The sequence below is a fragment of the Ochotona princeps genome, chromosome 26, assembly GCF_030435755.1.
Source record: "Ochotona princeps isolate mOchPri1 chromosome 26, mOchPri1.hap1, whole genome shotgun sequence".
Taxonomy (NCBI): Eukaryota; Metazoa; Chordata; class Mammalia; order Lagomorpha; family Ochotonidae; genus Ochotona; species Ochotona princeps.
This window is the reverse complement of record NC_080857.1, coordinates 2,522,022-2,535,537: the sequence shown is the minus strand read 5'-3', so window position 1 is coordinate 2,535,537 and position 13,516 is coordinate 2,522,022. Positions and strand designations below refer to the sequence as shown.

The window sequence follows — 13,516 nt, the reverse complement described above, 5'->3', positions numbered from 1 at the left end:
ACCTGGTTAAGCGCCTGGTTAAAGCTGGCACCGTATGGCCTGGCCAAGCTGGGCAGGTACCCCGGACAGGGAGGCAGAATGTGGGGGAACAGAGGAAGTGTGAGATCTGGGACTTGAAGCACTCCCCTCTCAGGACGGGGTGCTTAACTGGTTTTGGGTGGGGGGCATCCAAGAAGGGGACATGCTGTTGGATGCTAGGCAGCCCAACTGCTTCGCCCCCAGTCCCACTGCCCCAGAAGAGAGTTGGGGGGCCCTGTCCTGTAGTCACAGGGGCGGGACCAAGAGGGAGCAGAGGAGTCCCTGACTGCCGCCCCCCACATGATCCAGCCCTGATGACCCCTGGAAGGAGGTGTTGTCACAGAGTGGGGGGAGGGTGGTCTCCTCGGAGGCAGGTTGTATCTTGCCCAGCTTGTGGGATTTCCTACCAGAGGCAAATGCAGTGTGAAACATTAGACATGTCCAAGATGGAAGATGTCCCCTCGTTACCCTCCGTCTACTGCATGCTGAGCTGAGTGGTAGAGGGCGGGGGGCCCCTTAGAGCAGAGAGGGGCTGTACTGTAGCACCGGGTGCCACCAGCCGGTTTGGGGGGGTACTGTCAACTTGCAGAGAGTTAATTTGGCAAGGCAAGCACAGGTGCAGGCCCAGGACGGAGCTGCCTGAGCGAGTTTCAAAGTTGGCTCTGTCTCACCCGGAGAAGCTCTCCGTGGCCAGCTGGCCACAGTCACATCTCCAGCCTGTCAGCTGTCACCTACTCTGCTCTGGCTGGTGGTCCTTCCCCCCACCCCACACCCATGCTTGGTGTCGCCGCAGGACCTTTGCACTGGCTGCCTCTGCAATAATCTGAATGTGTGCTGTCCCGAAGACTCCTGTGACTGTGTTAGACAGAGAGTGTGTGTGAGGGGGGGGAGGGTGGTTAGGTGGGTGGGTTTTGGTGTGTATTTGTTTGTTTGTTTTTGTTTTTTAAAGATTTATTTATTTTTATTGCAAAGTCAGATATACAGAGAGGAGGAGAGACAGAGAGGAAGATCTTCCGTCCAATGATTAACTCCCCAAGTGACCACAACGGCCAGTACTGCGCTGATCCGAAGCCAGGAGCCAGGAACTTCTTTCTGGGTCTCCCACGCGGGTGCAGGAACCCAAGTCTTTGGGCCGTCCTTGACTGCTTTCCCAGGCCACTAGCAGGGAGCTGGATGGGAAGTGGAGCAGCCGGGATTAGAACTGGCGCCCATATGGGATCCCTGAGCATTCAAGGCGAGGACTTTAACTGCTAGGCCACCACGCCGGGCCCATGGTGGGTGGGTTTTGAAGACAGGATCCTCTCAGACTAGATGAGTGACATGTGTGTATATAAGGGCAGCACCTTTCGAGTGTGTACTGGGCAGAACCAGGCTGGACTGCAACACCCATTGGTTCGCGTGAAAGACAGCGCTGGAAACAGAACTGACCCAGCAATTGCAACAACCAGCTGATCGGGGCGATGGACTGTGCCAGGCCCTGTACTTACTAGTACACACAAGAATCTGGTTTGGGAACACCTCAGACAAAGTCTCTTTGGGGATATCTCCCCAATCGAACTGCCGGACTGAGAGCCCTAACCATGAAAAGACAGAGGACAGAACAAGTCAATCAACTACCCCAGCCATATGTTGGCAGTGAAAAACTGGGCAAACAGAGACTCTAAGATGGACTATGTCAATCAGTGGATTCTTCAATGACCTCATCGTGCTTAGAATGGTGAGATTAGCACCAATTCATAACTGTTGAACTATCAAAACCACTTGAGCAAGACCCTCAGAGCATGCCCCGCATCGGGGACCTGGGGTGGGTGGGAGACTGGGTGGGGCTTCTTGCTTAAAACCCCCCTTTACCACAGATACATGAAGGAAACAATATGGAAATAATAGTCTTACCAACTTTCCTGTAGCCCTTGAACCTTTTTACTCTAATTAACTATGTAAAGAATGTCAAAAATATAATAAAAAAAATGGGGGAAACAAAGGGCAGCACCTTTGTCTCCAGGCTCTGGGATGGGACTCGGGAGACAAATGAGGCAATGGGGTGGTGGTAAGTTCTGGAAACTTTGGGCTTGTTTCAAACTGCTAAAATGCAGTTTCAGGAGCCCAACACGACGGCTCAGTGGCTAAAATGCTTGTCTTGCATGCACCAGCATCCCGTATGAGCACTCCACTTCCCATCCAGCTCCCTGCTTGTGGCCTGGGAAAACAGTGAAGGATGGCCCAAGCCTTGGGACCCTGAACCCACGTGGGACCCCTAAAGGAAGCCCTGGCTCCTGGCTTCAGGTTGGCTCAGCTTTGGCCGTTGCAGCCACTTGGGGAGTGAACTAGTGGATGGAAGATCTTTCTCTGCCTCTCCTCTCTGTAAATCTGCCTTTCCAATTAAAGTAAAAATTAAAAAAAAAACATATACCTTTAGGATGAAAATCTTTGGAAATAGTTCCTCCGCATTATGCTGCAGACTGGTGAGAAGGCCAGCTTAAGTGGGAGGGATGTGATGGGTGGTGCCTAGGGCATGGAGCTGTCTGGGTGAGCCGCCAGGGCCTGGCCTGTCAGCTCTGACTCTGGAGGGGGGTGCACTCAGTGCAGGCATTGGTGAGAGGAGGTAGCCCCAGAGCCCTTGCAGCCGCAGCCACAAACTGAGGTGGAGCTAGCCAGTGGGTCCTGAGCCCAGCCCTGAGCGCTGGAGGGAAGCACCTGCAAGTGGAGGTTCCCTGGCTGCAAACTCCTGAGCTTCCTGTGCTCCTGCCCTGAGCAGGATGCAGGAAATGCAGTTCATTTGGCAGCGTCCCCCCAAGGTTGTCTTCAGGGGTCCTGGGGCAGAGTTGGGGACAGCTGGGCGGAGGCCTGGTGTGGGCACTAGCTCCAGGGTCTCTATTTTTTGCCATTTGGGTCCCTGCGTGGCAGCCCTGGATTGAAGTCCTGACACTTGGCAGGGACTGGTGGGTGAGGGCTACTCTGTCTCTGTCTCTCAGATAAAAATTCATGAAAAACAGCCATGCAGATCTGGCCGCTCAGTTGGGCAGCTGCTGCCACGGCTTGCCCCTCGTTGGGGTTGGTGAGCCCAGCCCTGCCCACAGGTGTGCCCATTCCTGCGTCTCCCAGGTGTGCCGTGGGTCTCTCTGTCCCAGGCTGTTCAGGGCACACTTGGCCTTGAAGGAAGCCTGGGCCAGATCACAGGGTGAGAGAAACTCAAGATGGGGAGTGGTGTAAAAATAGACCCATGGAACAAGATTCTCGAATAAAAATAGAGTTGGATTGGCCTGCACAGGGCACAACGGCCATGGAGGGGTCCCAAGCAGGGCTGGGGCAAAATTAGAGAAGGAGTGTGTGAAATAGAAATCAGGAAATATGTCCACAGGTTGGTAATGTGGAGAGCTGGCGTGCCTGCTCTGTCCAGCCAGGCAGTGTGTCCCACCTGGGTCTGGGTCACAGAACGCCAGCGGTGTTCCACAAGCCAAAACCTGTTGGAGGCAGTGGCGTGGTCTGGGTACCTCCTCCACTCCTCCCTGCTGGGCCAGCCCCTCCTCTGCCTCCTGCCCTGCAGCTTTAGGCTTTGCCCCATGCCAGGCTCCATCCCGCACTTGTCCACTGGTTCTCAGTGCCTTTGGGTGCTGGCTAGGCCAGCAGGAGGCACTGGTGAGCCTGCCCCTCAACTGGACCTTCAGCCCTGGCATCTCTGCCCTCCCCTGCCACTGTGTCCTCTGCTGCCTGCCCCAGCACCGTGCACCCTGTACTCCTGGGTGTTGCGAGCCCACCCCAGTGCCTCCCAGCTCCTGGGTAACTTCCATTCTGTCCCAGGTGCCCCTGCTGCCTGACCCAGCGTGCTCGGGTTGTCTCATGCAAATAAAAATGGCGCAGGTGCCATCTCCGGGACAGAGGTCTTGGGCCTTTCAGGGACACCCCGAGGCTGTAAGTGCTGGAATGAGGTTCTCACAGCCGGCTGTGCTCACAGAGGGCCTGCTGTGCACAGCAACAAAGCTGTCCACCCACCGGTGCTCTGGGCTTCCCAACAACCACGTGGCATGAGGCGAGAGAAGGCCCACTTCACAGATGAGGACACAAGGCTCAGGAGGGTAGAGGGACTCCCCCACTGCCCACATGCAACAAGGGTCAAGCCAGGCCGCCTGCTGTGCTCTGAGCCGCTGGCCACATGAAAGGGCTCCACTGTAACCCGGGAGAAAGGCTGGGCACAGGAAGCAAAGTGGAAATCAGCATTTTAAGGGCTGCATTAGGTGCTGTAAGGGTCCCCTCAGTCTCAGGGACCAAACTGCGGCAGGAACTGAGAGCTCTGGCTGAGAGACACCCCAGGCTTGCCATACCCCTTCCAGGGGACTCATCCCTGACTCCACCTACCCTCCGTGCAGGGCACGTCCTTCCATCTGCCCACTGTCCAGGTGAGTGGCCACCCCTCATCTCTTACCAACTGTTTTCTTTCTTCCTTCCTTGCTTTTTCTTAAGATTTATTTTTATTGGAAAGACAGATTTACAAAGTGAAGCACAGACAGAGAGAAAGACCCACTTGCTGGTTCACTTCCCAAGTGGCCACAATGGCCAGAGCTGAGCTGATCCGAAGCCTGGAGCCAGGAGCTTCTTCCAGGTCTCCCACGTGGGTGCAGGGTCCCAAGGCTTTGGGCCATCTTCGACTGCTTTCCCAGACCACAGGCAGGGAGCTGGATGGGAAGTGGAGCTGCCAGGACACAAACTGGCACCCATGCGGGATCCTGGCCCTTACAGGTAGAAGATTAACCAACTGGGCCCTTGTTCTGGCCCCAGGAAAATAAATATTTTTTAAAAAGTGTGAACAGTGAGGTGGCCTGTTTTCTATTTGTGTCTTGGGAAAGGGGTAAAGTCTGGACATGTTTGCTCAGGGGGTAGAGGGCAAGGGAGCGCTGGCTGCGGTGACCTCTTCCTGGACATGACTTCCCCGGCCTGCCCCAGTACTCCCCCCGCCTGACTCCTCTCCTTGGCACTCCTCGTGATGTTCTCCGCGCTTTGGTATTTAGCTCTTGGTCATCTGCCCCCTCCTCCGCGGGGGACCAGTGTCTGCTGGCAGGAAGGAGGTGGCAGGGACACGGGGAAGGGGTGTCCAGGGGTGGGTCAGCGCTCGTGCTGGCCGAGGGATGGGGACAGAGGGCCGAGTGTGGCTTTAGAGGGCTGAGATGCAGGAAGGGGTGACTCTGGATATAGAGGCAAGGGAGTCAGGTTGCAGTACCTAGGCACACTTCCTGTGCTGGGTACTGCGGGCCGCTAGCCCCCGGGCTTCATGGTCCACAGCCCTGGCTTCTCAGATTAGCATCTCTGAGCTAACTGGAGTTGTTGCTGCCCACGCCAGTGCTGGATGCCATGGGTCACCTCCATCGTCTCGGCCTGTGCTCCCATGTGGCTGCCACAGCCCTGACCCCCACATGGAGCTGTCATTCTGGGGGTACAGGACTTGGGGTGCTGGGAGGCCAGCAGCTTGCCCCAGGCCTTGCAGCTGTGGGGAGGGGGTGTCAGTGTTCCCCAGACCCTGGGTCATGTTTCTGTCAGGTCCCGCTGGAAGGGCTAGCACCTGCCCTCTGTCCTCTGCCCTGGCAGCTGGCACAGTTCTCGCTGTGTTCCTGAGGGGTGCTGCCCCGCACCCCCAGCCCTGTCAACGCCGTTCAAGGCCAGCCCATGGGAGAACAGGAAAACAAGCCGGCACGTGGCCTCCTGCTGCTGCCTGCACCTTGGGGACCACTCAGATGGCCACAGCCGCCCCTCCCCCACTCCGCAGAGGCTGTGCCAAGAACCGGGCGGTCCCCTGGAGCAGGGGTGACACAGGGTGGGTGCTGACAGGTTCTGAGCCAAGCATGAGAGGCCTCCAGGGCGGCTCCTCCCGGCATCCCTCCTGGGGAGAGGTGCTAGGATGGCTGCAGGCTGTCATCCAATGGCTGCCCCTAGGGGCCAGCCGCCCCTGTGCCAGGCTTCTGGGAGACCCAGCCATGGCAGAGCCCCAGAGTGGGAGCAGGCGCGGGGGCACCAGGGCTGGTCCCTTTGCCTGCGCTTGCTTGGAGCCTCTGCTGGAGGTGCTGCTGGTAGCTGGGGCTCTGTTTGACCCTCTGTGAACTTTGACACACTTCACCTACACCAGGGGACTGGGGCAGGGGCCCTGGGGGACGGGGGAGGGGGGCTGGGGAGCAGCCACGTGGCATGTGGGCCATCGACCTGTGCTTCTAGGAAGGTAATGTCTGGGCCTGGGCGCCGCATCGCTCCGCCCACCACGGATATATAAGGGCTGAGGGGCCAGGCTGTTGAAGCCACCCGAGGTGGCAGCCTAGCAGAGCACCCTAAGGCAGCCGCACGCGAGGCCCTCTGCCAACGCCATCCATGGATTTTGTCGCTGGAGCCTTTGGAGGTGACTGGTGGGGGCAGTGGGCTCAGAAGGGCCAGGACCAAGGCCCAGCTGGTGCTGGGTCCTGTGGCAGGGAGGGAGTGGCTGGTCTGGGGAGGACTGTGGGTGTGGACGCCCAGGGCGGGCTGTGGCCCAGGTGTGAAGGCTGTGGCTATCAAGTGTCAGTACATGGTGTGGGGAGAGGGTACTGAGGCCTTTGTGGGCCACAGCCCCAACCCTGGGAGGGTGAGGAGGGGCTGGGTCTCCCAACAGGGACCCCCTAGGAGATGTGGAGGCCTGGTTACCGGGGCCCCACCCTGCTGGTTAACCGGTTCAGCCTCCATGGAGGAAGCTCCTTGCGAAAGATGACCCTGTGAGAGAAACCCCATTGACCCTGTCCCCTGCCACGCCTCCCTGGCCTGGCCTGCTTGGTCAAACAGCACCGGACAGTCAGGGAGCAGTGTTGGGGCAAGGGGGTCCAGACAGAACAGCCCCGAGCCCCGGCAGGGGTAAGGGGAGAACCCGAGGCCAGCCCCTGGCCTGGGCAGGAGCCCCCACAGAGGAGACCAAGGCATGCACCTGGAGGTGGCAGCAAGGTGTTGTGGCCACAGTGGGAAGGCTCTGGGGCGCTGAGGGATGCCCTTCCCACATACACTGTGTGAAGCCCCAGGGTGGTGGGGGTGGGCCACAGCAGACGGAGGTGCAGGCCCAGCTGAGGGCCCATTCCTAATCCTGGGTATAGCCTGGCCTGAGGCCTCCCGTCTGCTCCATGTGCACCATGGCCCCTTCATGGCACTCCAGGGAAAGCCCTGGTTGCCCACCTGTCCCCCACGACTCGGGGATGAAGGACTTGGACAGAAGACGAGACAGGGACCCTGTTCAGGCCTGCTGAGCCCTGGTGCCCACAGGAGAGCTCAGTGTGGGGGTGCGCCGTGCGGCGCTGGCCAGCCCTACTCTCCATGCTCACCGAAGAATGCCTCTCTCCTGCAGGCATATGTGGAGTTGCTGTGGGCTACCCCCTGGATACGGTGAAGGTGCGACCACACCCCAGGCCACCCTGAGTGTGTCTTGTACCCCACTTCTGGCCCGAAGACCTTTGTAGAATGCAGATCCAACGCAGCCCTGCCTGGCTCATGGGGCCTTCAGTGCCTGCCCCTGGTCCTGGGGGCCACGGCACTGCCAGGCCCTCTGGCTTTCCCTGGGTGGGCTCACCATCCCTGGCCTGCTGGCCACTTGCTGAGGCTGCTTCTCCCCCAGGTCAGGATCCAGACAGAGTGGAAGCACACAGGCATCTGGCATTGCATCCGGGACACATATCGCCAGGAGCGGGTAGGTCTCAGGCCGGGCTGGGCAAGGGGATGTGGGGCCCTGGGCACAGGCCTGTCCCTTCCTCCCAGCAGGGCATGTGAGGCTGCCTTCCGACCATGGCTCTCTCACCTTCCAGATGGGAACAGCTATCCCTGTCTCAGCGAGGCCTGAGCTGGGGCGTCTGGCACACAGCAGGGGCATGGTCAGGAGAGGGGTTGTCTTGTCTTTTACTTTTACATTGGTTATTTGAAAGGTGGAGTTACACAGAGAAAGTGAAAGAAAGAGATGCTGGGCCCAGTGCAGTAGCCTAGTGGCTAAAGTCCTTGCCTTGCACACTCGGGATCTCATATGGGTGCTGGTTCTAGTCCCGGCAGCCCCACTTCCCATCCAGCTCCCTGCTTGTGGCCTGGGAAAGCAGTTGAGGACGGCCCAAAGCCTTGGGACCCTGCAGTATGGGAGACCCGGAAGAAGCTCCTGGCTCTTGGCTTCGGATCAGCTCAGCTCTGATCATTGTGGCCACTTGAGGAGTGAATCAGTGGATGGAAGATCTTTCTATCTCTGTAATCCCGCCTTTCCAATAAAAATAAATGAACCTTAAAAAAATAAAAAGAAGGAAGAAAGAGATGCTACATCCTCTGACTCACTCACTCACATAGCTGGGCCAGGCTCAGGCCAGGAGCCAGAAACTTGGTCTGGGTCTGAGTTGGGTACAGCGCCCAGGTAGCCGCCTGAAGCCGTGTTCCTATGGGATGCTGGCACTACAGACATGGTGGACCTCTGCCACAGGGCCGGCCGTAACTCCAGGCCTTGTCATTGCTGCCTTCCTGTCCCCCGTCCTGAGCACCCCGTGGTGCAGTCCCTTGGTACCTCTGGCACAGTCCAGCCTGGAGCCCAGCTTGGAGGAGGGCCCAGGTGATGGTCTCCCAGGGTGACCGTGGGACATGGCAGTTCATGGCCATTACCCCTGGGCAGCCTGGCCGTGACCTCCCAACTTGAGTATTGGGATCCGCCCCTTTAGGATGAGGGTCTGCGGTGGTTTGGGCAGACCTTGGCTGCTGCCATGACCCCTGGTCCCAGGGTGGGTGGCTCAGGCAGCCCCTCCCCGGGGTTGGTCACATGCCTGACAGGGCCCTGTCCCCCAGGTGTGGGGCTTCTACCGCGGCCTCTCGCTGCCCGTGTGCACGGTGTCCCTGGTCTCGTCTGTGTCCTTTGGCACCTACCGCCGCTGCCTGGCGCACATCTGCACGCTCAGGCATGGTCGTGCTAACGCTCCGCCCGCCAAGGCTGACATCGCGCTCTCGGGATTCGCCTCCGGGGCCGTGCGCGTGAGTGGGGGCCGGCGGGCAGCGGTGAGGCCTCAGAGACCTTGTAAGAGTCTAAGGTTGGCAGGAGTCTGTGTGGAGCCAGTGCTACCAGGCTGGGCCCAGGCTGCCCACTGGGCTGTGGCGAGGGGGTGGTCCTGTCAAGGCCTGAGGACCTGAGGGACAGGAAGTCTGCGGGAGGCCGGGGTATCTGGGCTGGTGACCTCACTGGCTGCGTAGGCTCTCTGCGTAATGTGGGCACCACAGTCGGCCTCTGGCACGGCCACACACACTGCTTCTTCTCAAATGTGCCTGGGGGCCAAGGGCCCTGCCTGCTAAACTCACTGTCCTGTTGGGGAGGGCCCGAGTCGAAGCATCAGGGAACAGCAGGGTGGCAAGGGAAGGCGGCTGTGTGTGTGTGTGACCCACGCAAGCAGCACACAGAGGGTGAGTGGTCTAGACCACCAGGCTCGACTGCTGGTTCTGATTTGTTTGTTGAGTGGCTTTGGGCAAACTCGGGTGCCTCTGGGAACTTTTGTCTCTTCCTTTGGTAGGGAATGGACAGGGCTGTGGGTGTTCCCCTACAGCAGGGGACTTGGCATGGATGCAGCAGCCACTAACAATCCCATTGCTGCACTGTGTGGAGCGAGCCCTGAAGCCTGCACCAGGAGGGATGTGACTTTTGAAAACCTTTCTGACTTTGGCCTTGGGGGGGTAGAGCTGGCCTCGAAGCCCAGGCTGTCATGCCCTCCAGCTGCCGCCAGGTGCAGGAGCGAGCAGGCAGAGCTCCAGGACCGTCTTAACCCTCACTTCTTCTGTGCCCAGGTATTCCTGACGTCGCCCACAGAAGTGGCCAAGGTCCGCCTGCAAATGCAGACGCAGCAGCAGCCGCAGCTGCAGCGGCGGCCCTCGGCCCCCTGGCTCTCGGCTATACCCCCGGCATGTCCCACACCTTATGCGGGTCCAGGGCCTGAGCCCAAGTACCACGGGCCGCTGCACTGCCTGGCCACGGTGGCCCGGGAGGAGGGGCTGCGGGGCCTCTACAAGGGCGCCTCGGCCCTGCTCCTGCGGGATGGCCACTCCTTTGCCACCTACTTCCTCTCTTACGCCATCCTCTGCGAGTGGCTCACTGCCACGGGCCATAGCCAGCCAGGTTTGTGGGGTTTGGGGTCTGCTGGGGAAGAGTCGGGCCAGTGGGCAGGGAGACCTTGATGGAGCCACACTCAAGGATCTGTTTGGGACTGGACACTAAGGGTCACTAAGAGTCAAGGTCAAGGTGTGACCTTGGATTAACCATGTTCCGTCCTCCCCTTTATTAATGAGTAGCATACTATTCCAGATTTATTTATTCTTATTGTAAAGTCAGATATACAGAAAGGAGGAGAAAGATCTTTCATCCACTGGTTCACTCCTTAAGTGGCCGCAACGGCTGGAACTGAGCCAATCTGAAGCCAGGAGCCAGGAACTTCTTCCTGGTTTCCCATGTGGGTGCAGGGTCCCAAGGATTTGGGCTGTCCTTGACTGCTTTCCCAGGTCACAGGCAGGGAGCTGGATGGGAAGCAGGTTCTGCTGGGACCAGACCCGCACTCATATGGGATGCTGGCATGTATGAGGCAAGGCCCTTAGCTGCTACGCTACTGCTCTGGGCTCCATATTCTTCTTTCTAAGCCTCAGTCCTCCCTGCTTATGGGAGGGTGCCCCGGTCTCTTTTGCAGATGTTCTGGGTGTGCTGCTAGCTGGAGGCTGTGCTGGGGTCCTGGCCTGGGCTGTGGCCACCCCCATGGACGTGATCAAGTCGCGCCTGCAGGCTGATGGACAGGGCCAGCAACGCTACCGGGGCCTCCTGCACTGCATGGTGACCAGTGTGCGTGAGGAGGGGCCGCGGGTTCTCTTCAAGGGGCTGGCACTCAACTGCTGCCGTGCCTTCCCTGTCAACATGGTGGTCTTTGCTGCCTATGAGGGTGTGCTGAAGCTTGCCCAGGGTCTATCCACATAGTGGGACCCGTGGTCAACCTGCCAGCCACCTCCCCGGACTGTGGTGGCAGCCAGAGGAGGCCACGGGGGCTGTGGTTGGGGTCAGGCCTCCAAAGGGCCTCAGCCAGGACAGTGGGAGAACCTCCTGCAGTCAGCAGGGTAGGGCCTGAGCCTGGCCGGCCCAGCTACTGACCGCCTCCTTGCAGCTGCCCCGGCTCAGCCTGAGGGCCACACAAGCTGCGGAGCGCACCTCTGACACAGGAGTTGTTCCTGCAGCTGCTCACTCCCTCTGCCCTCATCCTCCCGAGAAGCCTTTGCTGGCCTGGCCTGGTCACCACAGTTCAAGTCTGCTCTTAGCCCATGTGTTCCATGTCACTGTCCCCCTAGCAGCACCTTGTCTCTACCAGACACCGGGGCTGTGGTGGAAGGTGGCGACACTGCTATCTGCCACTTGCAGCAGGCTGCTCCAAGGGCACGACCAGGGCAGCTGGGCGTGGCTGGGCTTGGCAGGGTCCAAGCTTGCTGCAGAGTCTGTGCTGCCTGTCATGTGAAGATGGGCAGGCCGGGAGCTGATGTCAATAAAACATTCTGGAGGAAGTTCAGGGGTGTTGCTGTGTGGGGGTGGTGTCAGCTGCTTCCTGTCCCCCGCTTCTCGGGCTCTGGTCCTGCACTTGGGTTGCTGTGGCTGTTTTCCCTCCAGGGGGGTGGGTACCATAGCAGCCTGATACCAGGGCAACAGTGAACCCAGAGAGGCAGAAGGGCTTGCTGGCATCACACAGCAGGGAGGGGTGGGAGGTTCCCACGGACAGCCTAAACCTTCTGGTAAAGCTGGCCAACAGTGGCCTTGACTATCTTCAGATTGGATGTCCTTAGAGCTCCCACTGCTCCACTTCTGGCCTGGACTAAGTCCAAGGTGCCTCTAGTGCTGGGCACCTGCCTCCCACCCTCTAACTGCACTAGTCAGGCCTTCCCTCTTCCAGGAAGCTCCCCGTGCTGCCTGCCGAGGCCCAGCACTCCTGACAGGTTCCTGCGAGCCCCTCGCACTGGACGTCTGGGAAATGGCACCAGTGAGGGATGGTGACACTCCTCATCCCCACCCGCCCCTGTCCTGCAGACGCCTATGGCCCAGGCATCAGTGGCAGCATCTGTGGCTCTGGCCCTGCTGAGTCTGCCTCATTGGATAGTGGGCTCAGGCGGGGCCCGGGGCTGTTACTGGGGTGGCAGCTCACAGGAAGGGCCCCTCTGGCTTTCTGGGCAGCAGTGGCCACCCTGCTCTTTAAAACGGGGTGAAGGAGCTGGAAGAGAAGGGCTGACCCAGAGTCACACAATTGAAATTTCAGATGGGAAGTAAGTGTTGGGTGGGGTGAGGGCTCCCACAGCCGGGCACCAATCACAGAATCGAGGCATGCTGAACACGTGTGGCTGCAGCTCAAGGCTGGCCCCCGGACATCACCCCCAACCACGCCAATTCTGCCCTGGCACAACGGGCCCTGACGGTGGATGGCTGCTGGTCTTGGCCATAGTTTGGTGGTGGGCAGGAGGGGCAGCAAAGACTGCCTTCTGCCACAGTGCCCTACACTGACCTAGTCATGTTAGCCCCATGGGCTCCCAGCAGTGGAGGGTAAGCTAAGTGCTTGGGCTCAGGGGACTTGAAGAAGCCAAAGACCTGGCTGTTGAGGCCACGAGACTGAATGACTGACTTCCAAATAAAATCTTAACAGCAAGCAAATAAGCAAGACAGAAAATGACTAGCTTTCGGCAGCACGGGGCAGAGGGGGCGGCCGACCCTGGCTATTCTCGTCTTACGAGATGCTCAGAGCAGTGACACTGCTGAAGTGCCTGTAGTCCACCAGCTGCTCAGTGTGGGCTCCTTCGGCCTTGACTCCGGGATCCACGCTGGCTGCTGGACAGTGCCAGCCCTGGGGGCTGCAGTGTCCCTCAGTTCATCTGCACACTTGCGCCTGTGACACAGGCAGGACCAGGTGCCTGATGAATCTGGTCGTCCTGTGTGGGCTTCAGGCAGACATGCCTGGGCTTGGACGGAAGCTCAGCCCTGCAGGAGGTGGACTCGGGAAGCTCATGCTGCACACAGGGCTCTGTGGTAGAACTGGTACCCAGGCCTGGGATCGGATCTCTGTCTCTCTGGACAGTGAGGCCCTGTTATGCCATGAAGTCACGTGTGGCCTGGGACAGGGACCCTCTCCTCTCAGAGCTGGTTTCCCACCTGGGACATGGAGCTGGGCCCGTGGCAGGAGAGCAAGGTGCATGGCAGTAGGTTCCCTGTGCTGGGCCACACATGGCCGAGGCAGCTGTGCTTCCCTTTGGACGTGAGCACATCTGTCTGTTCCCCCTGCCAGGCCGCTGGGAATACACGCAGCAGGGGACGGCCAGAACTGCTGCGAGCATCCTGCCACAGGCCTTCCAGGTTGGCGTGGCTCAGGTGCTGAAGGGAAAGCCCCGGCAAAGCCGCTGCCCTCCCTGCTCCTTCTGTATGGAATACAGCCACAGATGTTCAGACAGAAGGATAGGAGCACACATTTATTTATACCCAGGCGAGTGCCAA

General features: G+C 59.3%; 1 protein-coding gene across 1 annotated transcript; it reads left to right on the top strand.

Annotated features, from left to right (window-relative positions):
• Window positions 1-6,366: 6,366 nt before the first annotated feature.
• SLC25A47 (solute carrier family 25 member 47) lies at window positions 6,367-11,141 on the top strand. Its single transcript, XM_004584529.2, has 6 exons — window positions 6,367-6,394; window positions 7,361-7,404; window positions 7,628-7,699; window positions 8,821-9,003; window positions 9,805-10,132; window positions 10,695-11,141. Exons 1-6 carry the CDS (start codon window positions 6,367-6,369, stop codon window positions 10,973-10,975), a joined length of 936 nt encoding a protein of 311 aa, XP_004584586.2. The 3' UTR covers window positions 10,976-11,141.
• Window positions 11,142-13,516: the final 2,375 nt, after the last annotated feature.